Consider the following 16,522-nt stretch of genomic DNA (forward strand, 5'->3'; position numbering starts at 1 on the left):
TTGTGGAAGTTGGCGATATGCGAACCTAAGTATATTCATTTGCGCCGGCTATCTGCAGAATACGCGCTTCTCATCTGCAGTCTGCATACTAGGTACGGTTTCCAGCTTAGACCACTTGTCCTATCAAAACCGACTTTTAACTTGAACCATCTACCACGTATGTTGTATGGCAACTTTGCGATTTTCTAGGCGCTTCTTTTTAGACCTTATTTAGTACTTCACTATATATCTCAGTTAACTGGCTAATATCCATGGATATCCCTGCTCTCTCATCTCCGCCGCGTGCCGCACGGTCCACCCGTACTCTAATCTAAAAGCGGTAAGCGTCCTGCCGTCATTTGATCTCCGCGGGCTGCGCGAAAGTTGCTAAAACAGCTTGATCTTCAATTATGGGAAAAGGTATTGTCTTGTGTGAGCCCCTTCTTGGACAGACTCAGATTAACGTTGTTCACTATAGGAACCGATAAGCTTTACGTATGCGACATCTTCACTTTCTACATTCCAACACTCTCCATCGCATCTTGAATTCCCGCTGATAATCGTATTTTCTCTAGATCACACACTCCGAGTGGGCATCTGAAGATGCTTTCTCGGCCAGTGCTGGCGCTGGAGTTTCCAAGGCCAAGAAGGGCGGTCCCCACGCCGCGTTCAAGCGCTTGCCGTTCAATTTCTGTTCCCTCTCACTCCAACCATTTTCACACCCGGTTTGCACGCCCACAGGAACGCTCTTCGACATCACAAATATTCTGCCATGGATCAAGAAGCATGGGACCAATCCCGTCGACGGGGCCCCGTTGAAAAGCTCGGACTTGATTAAGTTGACTCTCGCGAAGAACGAGGATGGCGACTACGTCGACCCCGTGACCTACAAGATTCTGACAGATAATACACATATCGTCGCATTACGGAATACAGGGAATGTATTTTCCTGGGATACGGTGGAGCGACTCAACATCAAGGGAAAACTGTGGCGCGACTTGGTCACAGATGAGGAATTCAGCCGAAAAGATATTATCACCTTGCAGGACCCGCAGAACATTGAGTCGCGCAACCTCAGCTCGTTCAACTACATCAAGGAGGGAGAGACAGGAATCTTGGAGGGCCAACAGACTTCTGGGAGCGTCAATACCAGTGCGCTCGGCAGCTCGGCGAAGATCCTGAAAGCGAAAGAGGCGGTTGCAAAGGCACGGTCAGAACGCGCTCAGCAGGCTGGTTCTACTGCGGCTGGCTCGAAAACAGTTTCGAAGAGTGGAGCTGCGAATGTGGCTTCCAAGGTGCAACCGGGAAAGCCAACACCCTACAACGCTGCACGATTCACTACGGGCAAGGCGGCTGCCTCGTTCACTAGCACAGGTCTGACACCGCACACGTCTGCCGAGCTAGCGGTACTATCGGAAGAGGAATACATGCTCAAGCGGGGGCGCGTGAAAGCCAAGGCTTACGCGCGCATTGTGACTACCGCCGGGCATCTTAATCTGGAGTTGTATCCTGAGCATGCGCCCAAGGCCGTGTGGAACTTCATTCAATTGGCCAAGAAGGGCTATTACACAGATGTACCATTTCACCGCAATATCAAGGGCTTCATGCTCCAGGGTGGTGATCCAACTGGTACTGGACGAGGTGGCGAGAGTATCTGGGGCAAATACTTTGCAGATGAATTCGACGGGCCCTTGAAGCACGATACCCGAGGCACGCTGAGCATGGCCAACAAGGGCAAAAACACAAATAGTAGTCAATTGTAAGTGACACCTTGCGGTTCCCCTGGCTCAATGAGCGCTAACATGTGCTTTCAGCTTCATCGCCTATCGAGCCCTACCTCATCTCAACCTCAAGCACACCGTCTTCGGCCGTCTCATCGACGACCCAACTCCTTCGTCCACTACTTTGAATAAGCTAGAGATCCACCCGGTGGAGTCAACTACGAACCGTCCTACCCCCGATATTCGCATCAAGGAAATCACGGTCTTCGTTGATCCGTTCGAGGATTTCCTGACCCAGAAGCGTGCTGAAGAAGCACGGGCTACAGGCGTCACGGGTCCTTCTGCAGAAGAGGAAGATGAGACTGCTCGCCGTGCGGAAGATGACCGTATCACCTGGACTGGAAAGCGAGTCCGCGGTACTGAGACCGACTCGAATGATGGCGGTGCCTCGGGTGTTGGAAAGTATTTGAAGGCAGCACTGGCAGACCGGGATGGACAGGAAGAAGATGAGATTGTGGAGTTCCTGGATGAGGAGCCTGCGCCTGAGCCCGCTCGTAAAAAGGCCAAGGGGCCTGGAAGCTTTGGAAACTTTAGTTCGTGGGCATAGATTTAATTTCAAGGTCTTTTTTTCTTCTCCTCCTTCAATTTGTACTCTAATATGAATATGCTTGATTACATCCTGCAATGGTGGATTACACAAATACTTTCCTTTATACAGATTCGATGTTAGTGGCACAAGGTAAAGGTGACTTCGAATATCATTGTATGACCTGAATATGTATAATACGACCTCAGGAGACTTACATCGGGCACAGAGATATCTTATGCTATAGTTTTTCTCGTGTTCAACAAATGCATTACCAAAGGCAGATGCAGGTGCCAACAACTCTTTCTTCTTGATAGGCCTTGGAATTTCTGTCGAAATCACACACCATCGTACCTAGGTAAGGAACATACACCTCATACTTTGGCTCGCACAACCCTCATTAAATCCACCTTGAATTACCTTGATCCATCACTTTGATTTAAATCGTGCCTTGGTAATTTCTACTCACTGAAATTCAATGGCTAACCCCAGTCAAGAATAATTTCGTCATTTATTGCATTCCCATGAACTTTAGTAGGTATGACGCTCACCTATGAAACAGCCTATATGCAAGACGTTTCCTTGTTAGGCATCACGAACCCGACAAGCCTGAATCATTCGATTTTCTGAAATATCTCTTTTCAAATGTTGCACAAAAATACTAGTTCCGCTATCATACGTCTCCCACAGCCTGGTGCCACCATGTTCCCCGAAGAAAAAGTCCGCAATGAGGTCGCTACAATGCGGTATATTCTTGACCAGACTTCAATCCCCGTTCCTTTCGTCCTTCATTGGGGTACTAGGAAGGACGGCCCTTTGAACCCGGAGTTGGGTCCCTTTATAATCATGGAATATATGGATCATCACACGAACATGTACGATGTTCTTAACATGCCAGGTCGCCCAAGGGCATCCCGTGGAATTATTGGCCGGGGTTTTGATGAGGACAAACTAGAGGGGCTATACGGAGAGCTGGCAAATGTTCTGCTTCGGCTTTCTCAGCCGTCCCTTTCTCGTATAGGGTCGCTTAGCCAGATTGATGATTTCACTTGGGAAGTGGCATACCGACCTCTTTCGATGCCTATGAATGAACTTATTCGATTAGGAGCGCTGCCTCAAGCGTGTTTACCGGGCCTAGACACTACAATTGATACCGCATCGTCATACTTCGAGAGTTTAGCGGAGTTGCATATTATACATCTTATGAATCAAAGAAATGACGCCGTTGATTCAGCGGATGACTGTCGACGAAAGTTCGTTGCTAGATGTCTTTTCCGAAAGCTCGCCCGAGAACAAAAACTCACAGAACGATGGGCGTCTTTTAAAAATGGTCCCTTCAAACTCTGGTGCGACGATTTCCGACCAGGTAATGTCCTTCTCAACAAGGACTCGAAAATTGCCGCAGTCGTGGACTGGGAGTTCACATATGCCGCCCCTATTGAATTCTCCTACGCGCCACCTTGGTGGCTTCTTATTGAAAAGCCTGAATACTGGCCCACAGAAGGCGGTCTTGAAGACTGGTGTAGTGGGTTTGAGTGTCGACTCCAGACATTCCTAAAGGCTATGATCAATCGGGAGGACGAAGCGATCAGCAAGTGTCAAGTGAAAGAAAACCAGAGACTTTCTGGCCCGATGCGAGAGAGCTGGGAGAGTGGGGCTTTTTGCATTGCGTACGCCGCGAGGAACAATTTCGCGTTCGATGCGATATACTGGCAAAAGATCGATTGGCGATTTTTCGGACGGACTAGTTGTCCTGACCCCGCCGATGCATGGAAGGAAAGACTTGAGCATTTGAATGCCGACGAGAAACGTGATATGAAACAGCTTTTTGTCCAGAAACTGGAGGAGATGAAGAGCAGAGTTTTGGCGTGGGATCCAGACGAATATACACTAGGTCATGTAGATCTCGCTAAGAAGGCGAGGGAAGAAAGCGAGATCAAGCAGGGGACCGCTGATGAAAGCGAGAAACCTGCTCATATTGAGGTGGATGCAACAGATATATCCACGGAATTTGCGAGGTTAGCTGTTTAATACATGGATATATGTCGTACATGGCATATATGAAAGTCGGAAGATAAGCAGAAAGACGATCATAGCGTCATCGTCCAAATGCGGAGCAGAGTCAGATATTGTGCTAAGACAGTTCTCAATAACTACATGTACATATGTAGAATCATATACACTCCAATATCCTATGAAATGAAATATATGAAATCATAGAAATACCCCATATATCAGATCTAAGATCGATTTCCACCCCGGCAGTCTTGGCTCTCTCCGCCCAGTGCCGCGCGAGCCGTCAGCGGAGGTGATTTGGGTGATTTTCCTCCTTCACCTTCTTTCACCTTTCATCTTTCACCTTTACTCACAATCCCATTCTATCAACTTTCACTAGTAAGTCTGTCCCTTTTCTTTATTTTATCTGATACCGATTTCCTTGTCTCGTGCCTGGTTGCGAAGCGTTCAGACCATCAGACGCGCTATACATGACCAATGGTGCAAATGTGCATTGTACCTGTTCGGAGGATTGATAGGTTTCATATATTTGAATTACTCTGATTGGTCTTTTTTTTCTTATTTGCGTTTCATGTTTTATGTTTTGGAAGACAGAAGAGAGAACGCTTCCCCTCGTGATCCTACTATGCGCCCCCCCATCGCACGTCTGTGCCGCTCACTGCCTAAACCATCTTCCACCTGTCCTTCCTCCTGTACTTCCTCTTCCTTATCTCTCCTTTCAGGCACCTTTTCGCCCCAGAAATACTCATCCCTGATTTACTCAGCATTTACAGCCCAATTCCTCCCACTTCCGCCTCGACCGACTCCTACGTCAGCCTCGCAGCGCCCCCTCCGTGTTCGCCCCGCCCATCACTAAACCACCACCCCGATCCAGCAATTCCTCTTGAAGGGATACAATCAAGCTGGCAGGAAATAAGCGCCGCAGTTTTTCTTCGCAGGGCGGGTTACTGAGCAGAATGTTCAGTGGCTCCTCGAGCCCACCCAAAGACAGAGTAGACGCACTCCCAGAGGCTGGCCTCGACCCCAACTCCTTGACCCTCCAAACCGATACAATCGGCACCAGTCCACGTGAGAAGACATTCTCTCCGCCCAGCGCTGGATTTTTCAACCGCCGACAAAGTGAAGAACAGGGTATCGCTGGCGAGAAGAAGCGCAGGAGTAGTACCGTCACTAAAGCGGCCAACTTCTTCAGTAACGCTAAAAGCTCCCTGAACTTGAACGGCCGGGACAGTTCTGCGATCAGCACCAGTCCCTCGATCGCGGAAAGCCCGCTACACAAGCTTGGAAAGATGGACCCAGCTCTCAGCGTCCCTCAAGGGTCGTTCAACAACTCCGCCGGTGAATCCGCACCGACTGCTCGGTCATCGTTCCGCGTCGGTGTCACCGAAGACCGGAATCGCAAATGTCGCCGGACAATGGAGGATACACATGCGTATCTCTACAATTTCCTGGGCACCCCTGCCCCGACTGCACCAGAGAGAAATGGTGCCAGTTCCCCTAGGGCCCGCCCGTCGCAGTCATCAGAAGATTCATCTACCGTTATAGAAACAGACAATGGCTATTTTGCAATCTTCGATGGGCATGCTGGCACCTTTGCCGCAGAGTGGTGTGGAAAGAAGTTGCATTTGATTCTCGAGGAAGTCATGCGCAAAAGCCCAAGCACTCCCGTCCCGGAACTCCTCGATCAGACTTTTACCAGTGTGGACCAGCAGTTAGAGAAATTGCCCGTCAAGAACTCTGGGTGTACAGCGGTCACTGCTGTGCTTAGGTGGGAAGATCGTGTACCCAACTCACAGTCGGCCACCGGTTCTTCTGCCCTTGGCCCGGCGGCTGTCGCAGCGACGAAAGCGGACACGAATTCAGAGAATATCGAAACCCCGACTCAAGCTACCCCGGGCGCCTCTGCTGTCCTGCCGAAATTGCAGGATAAGGCTATTCGGCAACGGGTACTGTACACAGCCAACGTTGGTGATGCACGCATTGTATTATGTCGAAATGGGAAAGCACTTCGTTTGTCCTATGACCATAAGGGTAGCGATGAGAATGAAGGGAGGAGAGTTGCCAACGCGGGCGGGTTGATCCTGAATAACCGCGTGAATGGAGTTCTAGCCGTCACCCGTGCCTTGGGCGATGCATACTTGAAAGACCTTGTCACCGGGCATCCCTACACAACAGAGACAGTTATCCAGCCAGATGCTGATGAGTTTATCATCTTGGCCTGCGACGGTGTAAGTTGAGATCTATTCAATGTTGATGATATAAAAAAGCTAATGATACTCCAATAGCTGTGGGACGTCTGCAGTGATCAGGAATCTGTCGATCTTATCCGGGATGTTCAAGATGCTCAACATGCCTCCAAGATTCTTGTTGACCATGCACTTGCACGGTTCAGCACCGACAACCTGTCTTGCATGGTGATTCGCCTAGACTCCAACCGTGTGAAGGACATTGTCAACAGCAATACGGAATTGATAGGAGTGGACGGGGACCCGCACACAAAGGTATCCGGGGGCGTTAGTGAAGCCGATAAGATTGTCGAGAGAGCACAGAGGGGCATCGTCTCTTCCGGTCTTGCAGATAATCCGGCAACGGCAGAGAAGGCCAATGAAGAAACTCTGCAGAGAATGGCCAGCGGCAATCGCAAACAAGAACCCGGGCCTGAGGTGTCAATTAAAGAGAGTAACGACCTTCCCTCTGTGGACATTCTGAGTCCGAATAGGAGCCCGGATAACCCGTCTGGCTCGACTCAGTGATTTTACGACATGTTATGAAGCCGAATCACCATTCTGAAGCTGTGAAAAACGAATTGATAGAACGTGTCCATTTCTTTCTTTTCGTCTACTATCTACCTCTGGTGCTTCTGGGAGCAATGTACCCGACCCGGAATATCTTCTGGAGTTTCCCTTTCTGTCGCTTACTTATTACATTGCACATTGGCGTCAATGGTGCACACCGGTTGCCCGTTGTCCTTATTTTTCAACCTTTTGTTTATTACGAGATCAGACTTGGTGGTCTTGATGTCTTTTGTTAACATAAGTCTTTCTATTATTAGGATATTTGTCCTGAATTTGGCCTCTATGAGATTAGGCTCTTTTGTTGTTTTCCATCCAATGATTGTTTAAACCGAAGACATGATACATACATGTATGTATCCATCTATTTTATCTGCTACTGGTGTATGGTGATTATGATCAGTGATGATGGAATGGAAAGGGTTTACTGTCTTAGAATAAACAGTCGCTTTGTTTGCTATGAACTGAATCAAGATTTTGGTTTAGAACACCGTAATTAGTCGTTGAAGCCTTTTGTGCTTTATATCCTCTTTTACACTGTTCATCTACAAGACGATGATACTAAGAAAGACACAAGAAATCACACATAAACAGGACCCTAGAAAAGATGTCAAAAGAAGAGACCACTTAGAGGTGGCCGTATCTTCTTGTGATTTGATATATCTAAAAGTACAATTTATGAATGCTAGGATAAGCTAGACAGAAAAACAAGAGAGAAAATACAAAAAGCACCAACCATCAGGCCAAAAGCCAGAGGAAAATGGATATCAACACACAAAACGTCCCACTTTGCTCTAGAATGAGCGATGGACAGGAGAGAAGAAGAACCTCAATGACGCCAAACGTCTACGCCTGTTCAAACGAACCATCGGCGATGATATCCTCGCTAGGAACCGGAAGGTCCTCCTGGCCAATCATGTGGTTTCGAGTCCAGCGCAGCTGACCGTGCTCAATGTAATCCGGCCAGTTCTTCGCAAACTGCGCATCGTACGTATCCTGCCACAAGATCTTGACACTCTGCTCCTGTGGAGCGCTGTGATCCGTGCTAATCTCAACCTGCAGCTGCTCTTCGAGCGATGCAACCTCGCCCGCACGTTCCTTGGCCTGCTCAGCCTCCTGCAGAAGAGCCGCACGTCTGCGCTTACGGGCCTTGAGAGTCTTGTATCCAGACTTGGAGCTCTCCGGGAAACCCTCCACGATATGGTCCCTGTGCTTCTGCAGAACGAAAGCAATGTCGGCAATCGCCGTGGCCTTCTGGTTCATGAGGGCATAAGCACGCTCCTTCTTCATCATGATCTGGCCCAGTCTTCCCATGTTTTCCTTGTCCCATTGCTTCTGGTCCCTTAGATCTACCGGCCGCTTCGAATCGAGGTATTCTTGTGTCACGGTGATCATTTCTTTGGGCGGGGAGAGCTGGCGCAGCAGCGCGAATTGCCGAAGGTGGTTATAGACGTTCAGTCCGACTTGCGCCTCGTTGAAGTGCACAGAAAAGTATGGCACCCACATATCCTTGCGGACTGTGGCGGGAATGGTCTTCTTGCCGTGGTTGACACATTGCTTGAGGAGGTTGGTTTTCTAGAGGTCAGACAAGTTAGAAAATTGCGATATGACGGGGCTGGAAGGATACGGCAGCATGTGGGTTTTTTTTTTGCTGGAGACCGGAGCTTTCAAAGTCTTCACCGGTAGAGGAAAAGAAACTCACCTCCAGATAGCGAGTCAATGAGTACACGACCTGTTTCGTGCGGATGTTGTTGTACACGAAGATGTTCTTGCCGTGGCTGACAGAGTTCAAGGCCTTCTGTAACCGTCGACCTTCCTTGTCCTGGTGCTCTTTGAATGCATTTGAGCCTGGTACTCGGGGCTTTCCTTGAATTGGTGTTTTCGGATCAATCGGTGGCCGGCGGATGAATTTCGTGGCCGCAAGTGCTGTTGAATCCAGCACTTTCTGGAAAGACTTTGCGTTGGAGGCCATTGCGGCCGGACCGGAGGCTGCGTACAGTCTATCTGGGAAGAATTGGGGCAGTGAGAGGTGCTGGTTTATTGCATTGGTGGGAGGCGCTAGACGGTGTTGATCGAGAGAGACGGGAGGTCGATTTTTTGACGGGGAACGCTGAGGTCTTGGCGCTTGCTCTCCGCATCATCTCTTATCAGCTCACTACTCTCTCTCGCCAATTCAATTGCTTCCAACTGCGCTTTGCCTATTTTATGTTTTCTTGAACATGAGCGACGTGATCTATTTGAGACGCACTACTTAACTACCGCGCTCACCCGCAGCGCTGGCGTTATGGATAAGGACACGGAGCATGATATAGGTGCCCGTAGAGAGAGGCCATGGCTTTATGCATGGGTATGTGTGGAAAATGAAAGAGAACCCGCCGGTGCTAGATGCTGACAAGCTATTAGAACCGTAGGCTTCGGCATCTCCAGGGAATTTCTATACGCAACTTGGTTGTGACGCCTCCCTCGACTCGAGCTCGCGGCAAGACCATTGATGACGACGATATCCCGAATACCTTAAAGACACCCTCGAAGATCCTATCGCAGAACCAAAATCACACTTTACACCCCTCGCGATCTTTCACTGATCTCAAGTCGCATTCGAGTCAACATGACACAAAGGAGCCCGCGATGCGTTCGTCGCGTCGCAGAAGTACCCTGTTCTGGAACGACCCCAATCCTCGAACTCGGCAGGTCAAACTAGAGGATATCACCAACAGCCGCATGGCGGATACATTCTTCTCACTTCATTGCGATGGTCTTAACGAGCCAGTCTATATTAGCGAAACGGTCGACCGTGCAAACAATCCGAGTTTCCGATCTTTCGACTTGAATATATGTGGCCCGTACGTCTCTCGGAAGGACGAGTTGACTCTGAAGCTCTGGACAAAGACTGGTGACATGTCTGAGTTTTTTCTACTAGTTGAACTACAGCTGCATTTGCGATCACTGCAGTTTTTGGGGAAAACATTGGAGAGCTTCCACCAACCACTTCCTGCGAACTCGATCCTTTTTCACTTCCCAGACGGTGTGTATTCCAACCTCACTGACCTTCCGCTGGTCGAAACATCGCTCCAAGCTGCAGGACAGAAGGTCACTGCAGACGGTACCGCCTTGCCATCCTCATCGTATGACGCGTTGATGAAATTGGCCAATTTGGACGAATGTGTGCAGGATGCATTGGCAACCAGGGAAAAATTGGAAGCTCAGATTAGCTCAATTCTACAGCAGAACGAACGCTCACTGAATGTATCGAGTGATGCAGCTGTGGCACAGGAAAAGCTTGCTCTTACCAAGCAGTATGTCGCCATAGAGCGCAAAAGAGTCCGCACCGCAGTCAGACGCAAAGAGGAGCTCATTTCCAGTATCAAAGCCCGGAAAGAAGCCATGGAACAAGGCCGTAGTGCTCAGGAAAAGACACGCAGTCATCTTCCCGAGGCTCAGGAGAGGTTAGTTTCCAGCGAGCAATTGCTTGAGCAAACCGAGGAGGACACCAAGGGCCAGCTCCGACGTATTGCTGAAGATCTTCTCACGATCTATCCTATTGAACCAATCCCCGATAAACCCCTTGCATTCACCATCGCCGGGCTGGCCCTCCCAAACTCGACCTTCGAGGATATCGACCGTGAGGTAGTTGCAGCGGCGTTGGGACACACAGCTCACCTGGTCTATCTGCTCTCATTCTATCTGTCGGTGCATCTTCCATACTCGATCAACGCAAACGGGTCAACTTCGTTCATACTAGACCCCATATCTGCATCACTTCCACAGCGCACTTACCCCCTCTACCCGGTGAGTGTCCAGTACCGGTTCGAGTACGCGGTCTTCCTCCTGAACAAAGACATTGAATACATCCTCATCAAACAAGGACTGCGCGTCTTGGATATCCGACACACTCTTCCCAACCTCAAGTACCTCCTTTACGTTCTTACATCCGGCGACTCGGTGATCCCCGCCCGTAAAGCTGGTGGTGTCCGAGCTCTTGTTGCTGGGCGGTCGACTCCTAATCCATCACGACGTGGTAGCGTGGACAGTGGTGCATCCGGTGAGCTGGTGCAGCCACGTAAAACCTGGGAGTCAATGTCTCGGATGAACGTCAGCCTCGCCTCACACAAGGTGAAATAGTCCCTGTCGACAGTGTTTTTTTGCCTAATACATATGATCGCAGAGGGTTGAATATGCTGTTTTAAGTGAATATTGGCACCAATCTTGGACTGTGGCATTCCCCTTTTTTTTTTTTTTTTTTTTTCTGTCGGCTTCAGAAGCATTGTACATTTACATCGTGAACATCGGAGTTGAGTGCTCATATTTCTTTGTAATTATAATAAACAATCTACTTTGCAAAGTAATAAAATGTATGTCCACAGTGTGTGTATGTAGTGTAGTATTCAAAGATATATCCCTGGATTCCGTGCCTTACCCCGCAGAGTTCCCATTATACATGGAAACTACCCGGTCCAGTGACTAGTGACTGGGAGCAAACTCTGACTTCAATTGGTATTTTGACCGATTTGGCTAAGAGATCTCTTTTGCCAATTTCAAGTGCAATCCCATCTACTCTCTCTATTCTCTTTTCTCCAGGGCTGTCCTGTGCTTTTGTCCGAGCTCTCGGAGAAATATCACCCCACCGCCTTTCCAAGGCTTATCTCGCTTTCCATCGCTTTGTGTCGGAGCCTTCCCCATCATTGTTATCCACGACATGGGGGACAATAATAGTGTGTACAGCAAGGCGGAGGCTGATGCACACCATCGCCGAGGATATCAGGCTTGCGATCCATGTCGGAAACGCAAGGTGAAGTGTGACCTAGGAAGTATGGCCCCATTCCATCCCATTATTCTGTGGCCTGACTGATCACAAAAATTGAAGGTGTCGATAATCCTCGCCCCCCACCTTGTGTTCGATGTCGTCGCGAAAGTAAACGATGTGAATTTTCAGCAACTCGCCGAAAGCGCAAGACCTCCGATGCTGAGGAAGATGAAGTGGAGGCAGCGGCGATCCTCCATCGCGACAAGCGAATGATGATTGGGGAGGTGGCCAAGAATGAAAGTCCAGTCGAAGGCCCCCCATTTGCGCCTTCTGATCCACCTCAGTTCGACCATGAAGCTGTGATTGCCCAACAGAGATGGTCCGAGGCACCTTCTGCATCTCATGCACCTCCCGCACCTCCAGCCCCGCGCTACACGCCTAGTGTGCCAACGTCACGAGCTCCCACATATCCTGTCAGCGAACGCCCCGCGCCACCTAGCTATGGAGGGCCTCCGATGATGAATCGCACTGCGGTGGAGTTGCTGTCGCCTGCAATCACAAACACCCACGACGCTTTGCATCTTCTCTCTGAAGCTGCGGGTAGGACAGAGGATCTCAACCGCCAAAGCCTCGAGAATCGGCTTGCTGCACGGCAGTCTGTCTCGTCTTTCAACTCGGGACCTTCACCTCTACCACAAGGCAGCTCGCCTCGAAGCTTGGGTGGGTCCTTTGTGCGGACACCTCGATCGGGAATGTCTATGGGCGGGTCTACATACTACCCGGCTGGTGCTTCAGGGCCGATAGATCCCCAGATCGCCGAGCCCGGCCCTCAAAGGGAAAGCCCAGTTAACAATCCTCCCCCAGAGCCGACATATCTTGACGCAATCCGAGCCTGGTCGCGATTGCGATTCGTCCGTGCCGGTTGGCTTACGGTGGAGGAGGGCATGGACTATGTGGAGTATTACTATGAACACCTCGCGCCGATGAGCCCTGTTGTAATCCCCGATTTCTCTCATCCCTCTACGCACCGCACATTGCTTACCGATGAGCCGGTGTTGGCGGTTACAATCCTCACTATTGCGTCTAGGCACCTGAAGCCCAAGGGCGAGGGTGCTAATACGCGGGCGTTCTATATCCATGACCGTCTCTGGGCATATCTACGCAGCATGATAGAACGCCTATTCTGGGGCCAAGAGAAATTTGACGCTGGGACATCGGGCATTGGCCGACCTCGATCACTTGACTTGAGTTCATCAATATCAGGCAAAGGTAGTGTGGGTGGGCAACTGAGGTCGTTGGGCACTGTAGAAGCTATGCTGCTTCTTACAGAGTGGCACCCACGGAATCTGCACTTTCCACCGGGTGACGATGAAAATTCTCTTTTGGATACAGACCCCCAGACACACAGTCGGGCCGATCACCCCTTGGACCACGACGGCGAACATACTAGCAAAGGCTCAGAGGGAAGAGTCGCATTTCAGAAATGGCTGGAACCGGCGTGGCGATCGGACCGGATGTCATGGATGCTACTGAGTACGGCGCAAGCTCTGGCTTTTGAACTTGGCGTCTTCGATCCTAAAGGAGATGCCAAAGCGGCCAATGAGTCCCTGTCCGAACAGACACGGAAACGTCGACTACGGCGTTTGATTCTTGTGTTTATTACGCATAGCAGTGGACGTCTAGGGATCCCTTCCATGCTCCCATTGCCTCAATGGGGGCAGGATATCACACCGACGTCCGCTGATGCAAATGATGCCGATGCCAATCTTGATCGGATGCAGGATTGCTGGATCAGCATTTCGAAAATTGTCTATCAAGCCAATCACCTGCTGTTTGCATCCAGTGATCAGACGATGGATTTGATCCGGACTGGGAGATATCGTGAGCAGATCGATCGCTTCCAACCGTACCTACGGGAGTTCCAGCAGCAGCTGGACAGTGTTAACCGTAAGTCAATTGCTTGTTCGTTGTGGATAGGAAAGCTAACAGAAACAAGTCTCACCGGCTATGCGAAGCGTTTTGTTGATTGAGCTTGAATACACCCGTAAGTCGACGCAGCTGGATTCGCTGAAGAATAACATCTAATATGGAACCAGGTCTCTATATCAATTCCCTCGCTCTACAAGCGGTCGTCGATCGATGGACTACTATGTCCAATGAGTCCGCTCAGACTCATCCTCAGACCCAGAATGGCCAAGCAGGATCGGGACCATCTAATGGCAGCAGCAGCTGGTTCCAAACGCTGAATGAGCTCTACCGTGTCAATGAGCATTATATCCAGGAAGTCATCGATTCCTCGCGCAAAATTCTGCAGACTGTATTGGAAGGCCTCGTCCCCGAAGGTCGCCTCAGACATGCACCCATTCGAACGTTTTTCCGCATCTTGTCTGGAATGATCTTCATCTTGAAGGTATGGTCTCTGCAGAAACCCCGGTAAGCATAATACTAACCTTAACCATAGACTTTCACACTGGGTGCCAGGGAAGACGATGTGCGAGTCTCTCTAGACCTGCAGGACCGGACGGTGGAGGCACTGCGCAATTATGTCGTGGATGACGTGCACCTCAGCAACACGGTAGCTCGGCTTCTCGAGCTTCTCACCAGCAGCATCCGGACGCGCTTTCTGCGCTTTGCACCGCATGACCGGGGCGCAGACGGAGAAGGACATGATCGCACCTCGGTCCCAGGCTCTCGGCCTCATTCACCATCGCGCGAGCACTCAACAACTCGTCGTGACGGCCCGAGTACACCCTGGTCCGCTAACCAGGGTCATGATACGACCTCAGGCGGCCCGGGCCTAGGATATGTGGACACTCCCGGCACCGGTCACCCGATGGTGTCAGGGCATGATCCACTGGCGAACATCCCTGCACAGCCGATCAACTCATCCAACCTCAACGTATCGTTCATGCCGCCTCCGCCGTCCGTGTACCACAACTACTACGACTCGAACTCGACATTCCCCGCCAATGATATGGACAGATCATCGCCAAACCATGTCGCCTCATCACAGCCTATGAGCGACAGCCACCACTCTACCTCCGGCGCGCTTCCGGATTGGTTTGCTTTGCCTCTTGATCAATTCTTCAACAGCTCCACCGGAGTTGTTGACCAGGGTCTTGGTGGGACTGGACCCATGCTTGGAGAGTTTGACATGCTCGAGGTACTCCTCAACGAGGGGTATGATGGAAACACTAACGGCGAGGGTGAGACTGGGGCCGGGCTGTCGTCCCAGTACCTGTGACGAAAATAATGGTCATTACGAATAATATGGTGGTATTTTCTTTTAAGTCTTACGCTTTGACTTAGGAGTTTTGGAGTCTACAACATAGGTCATGATCTGTACCTCTTTTTATTTATTTACATAGTGCTTGAAATTATATACCCCTGCGTGATCCGCTCGGCGTTTCTTACATAGTATTTCCTTGGCTGTATATCCGTACTTCGTACTCCGTATGATATTTGCCGTAATTTGCTTGAAACCAATTCCTTGATCGCTTGATAAGTATGCCGATGATGCTATCATTGCAGCCCCTAGTTTATTATTGCGAATCACTAAATTATACTCCCTATCGCGAATCACTATAATTATCCGGCGGCGTCCGTCGGGGTGATATTAGATTGCGGGGTCTGTGGTTTCCTTCAGAAATAAGGACCGTGGGTCTTCAGGGCTGACTTTCACATGATATTTCCCTAAGTCTCTGGACGTTGAAGCTTTCGGGTGGCTTTGACTTTATAACAGTCCTGACCATTTGAGATGGGTTAAGCTGGAGAAATACTTCAGTATATAGTAGTTTGTAGTAAATATCATGGCCGTGTTTGGTTACTGTGTCTAGTTCATTACAGGCCGAGGTGAATAAGTCACTACGAGATAGCCACTTCCAAAGTTCAATAGACTGTACTCCGTAAGCAACAGTGTATTTGATGGCATGCACGGCACTTAATTATCGCTGCCAATTAGGGTCTGCTATTTTGCTGCCGATCTCATGATGAACCGATCGCCATATCGACGGCCGCTAGATCCTTCGATACATTCGGTGCAGGCGATAAGAGCCGCGATTTGCTCTTCCTCCGTGAGGGGTCACATCGTCTGACATTGCCGACTCAATGTTGATGTTGCTTGCAGGGATTGGTGGAGCATGAAATGCTGGAACGGATCCCCGTCGGAGATTGTACCTGTTCTCGTTTTGTTGAGAGCTAGTAGAGGGTAGAATCCCGGCGACAACCTTTCTAGACACTAGGTCAAACCCAAAAGGTTCACCTACAGAATGTCTCTAATCCAATGAGGCCTCCAAATTGCCCAAATGGAACGATGTGACCTTCTTTGGGCCCTTCGAGCCGATGATTGGCCGACAGAGAGATAACGGGTAATGATCGTCAGGGCTGTTGCTAGTCTCGATGCCTAAACAATCACTTCATGCAGCGTGACTAGCATGCCAAAAGACAATCTAGTGCACTCTACTCCGTCCGCCCTCCCTGTCGGTTAACCCAATGGCAGCCCATTGTCCTCTTGCACAAGGATGGCCAAATATGGCGATCGACCAGTCTTCGCCCAATGAGTACCAAGACACAGTCCCCCAAGACAACGCCATGTCTTGGCCGGACTTCTCCGTTCTGCATCTTGGATAGCTTGTTACAACCAAGCTCCCTGGGCAATTTGCTTATGTCGCATTCCATACATCTC

At 49.9% G+C, this 16,522-nt stretch overlaps 6 protein-coding genes across 6 annotated transcripts; 5 read left to right on the forward strand and 1 right to left on the reverse strand.

Annotated features, from left to right (window-relative positions):
• Positions 1–389: 389 nt before the first annotated feature.
• N7471_005791 (PPIL2 family peptidylprolyl isomerase) lies at positions 390–2,307 on the forward strand (the record flags this gene model as incomplete). The annotated part of the gene is made up of 4 exons (XM_057278510.1): positions 390–399; positions 458–474; positions 555–1,738; positions 1,794–2,307. The coding sequence occupies 4 exons, from the start codon at positions 390–392 to the stop codon at positions 2,305–2,307; spliced, it is 1,725 nt and encodes a 574-aa protein (XP_057138120.1).
• A 681-nt stretch (positions 2,308–2,988) lies between these two features.
• On the forward strand, positions 2,989–4,317 carry N7471_005792 (Aminoglycoside phosphotransferase; the record flags this gene model as incomplete). Its single annotated transcript, XM_057278511.1, has 1 exon — positions 2,989–4,317. The coding sequence occupies one exon, from the start codon at positions 2,989–2,991 to the stop codon at positions 4,315–4,317; it is 1,329 nt and encodes a 442-aa protein (XP_057138121.1).
• A 941-nt stretch (positions 4,318–5,258) lies between these two features.
• On the forward strand, positions 5,259–7,055 carry ptcG (type 2C protein phosphatase PTC1; the record flags this gene model as incomplete). The annotated part of the gene is made up of 2 exons (XM_057278512.1): positions 5,259–6,530; positions 6,588–7,055. 2 exons carry the CDS (start codon positions 5,259–5,261, stop codon positions 7,053–7,055), a joined length of 1,740 nt encoding a protein of 579 aa, XP_057138122.1.
• A 613-nt stretch (positions 7,056–7,668) lies between these two features.
• N7471_005794 (mitochondrial 54S ribosomal protein mL67) lies at positions 7,669–9,162 on the reverse strand (the record flags this gene model as incomplete). The annotated part of the gene is made up of 2 exons (XM_057278513.1): positions 7,669–8,669; positions 8,797–9,162. Coding segments are annotated over 2 exons (1,095 nt in total), but the record flags the coding sequence as incomplete, so codon positions are not given.
• A 216-nt stretch (positions 9,163–9,378) lies between these two features.
• N7471_005795 (putative UV radiation resistance protein (UVRAG)) lies at positions 9,379–11,216 on the forward strand (the record flags this gene model as incomplete). Its single annotated transcript, XM_057278514.1, has 2 exons — positions 9,379–9,441; positions 9,498–11,216. The coding sequence occupies 2 exons, from the start codon at positions 9,379–9,381 to the stop codon at positions 11,214–11,216; spliced, it is 1,782 nt and encodes a 593-aa protein (XP_057138124.1).
• A 574-nt stretch (positions 11,217–11,790) lies between these two features.
• N7471_005796 (Zn(II)2Cys6 transcription factor domain-containing protein) lies at positions 11,791–15,082 on the forward strand (the record flags this gene model as incomplete). The annotated part of the gene is made up of 5 exons (XM_057278515.1): positions 11,791–11,902; positions 11,959–13,785; positions 13,835–13,882; positions 13,935–14,248; positions 14,300–15,082. The coding sequence occupies 5 exons, from the start codon at positions 11,791–11,793 to the stop codon at positions 15,080–15,082; spliced, it is 3,084 nt and encodes a 1,027-aa protein (XP_057138125.1).
• Positions 15,083–16,522: the final 1,440 nt, after the last annotated feature.

The sequence above is a fragment of the Penicillium samsonianum genome (assembly GCF_028829775.1).
Source record: "Penicillium samsonianum strain IBT 33392 chromosome Unknown utg000003l_segment0_segment0, whole genome shotgun sequence".
Taxonomy (NCBI): Eukaryota; Fungi; Ascomycota; class Eurotiomycetes; order Eurotiales; family Aspergillaceae; genus Penicillium; species Penicillium samsonianum.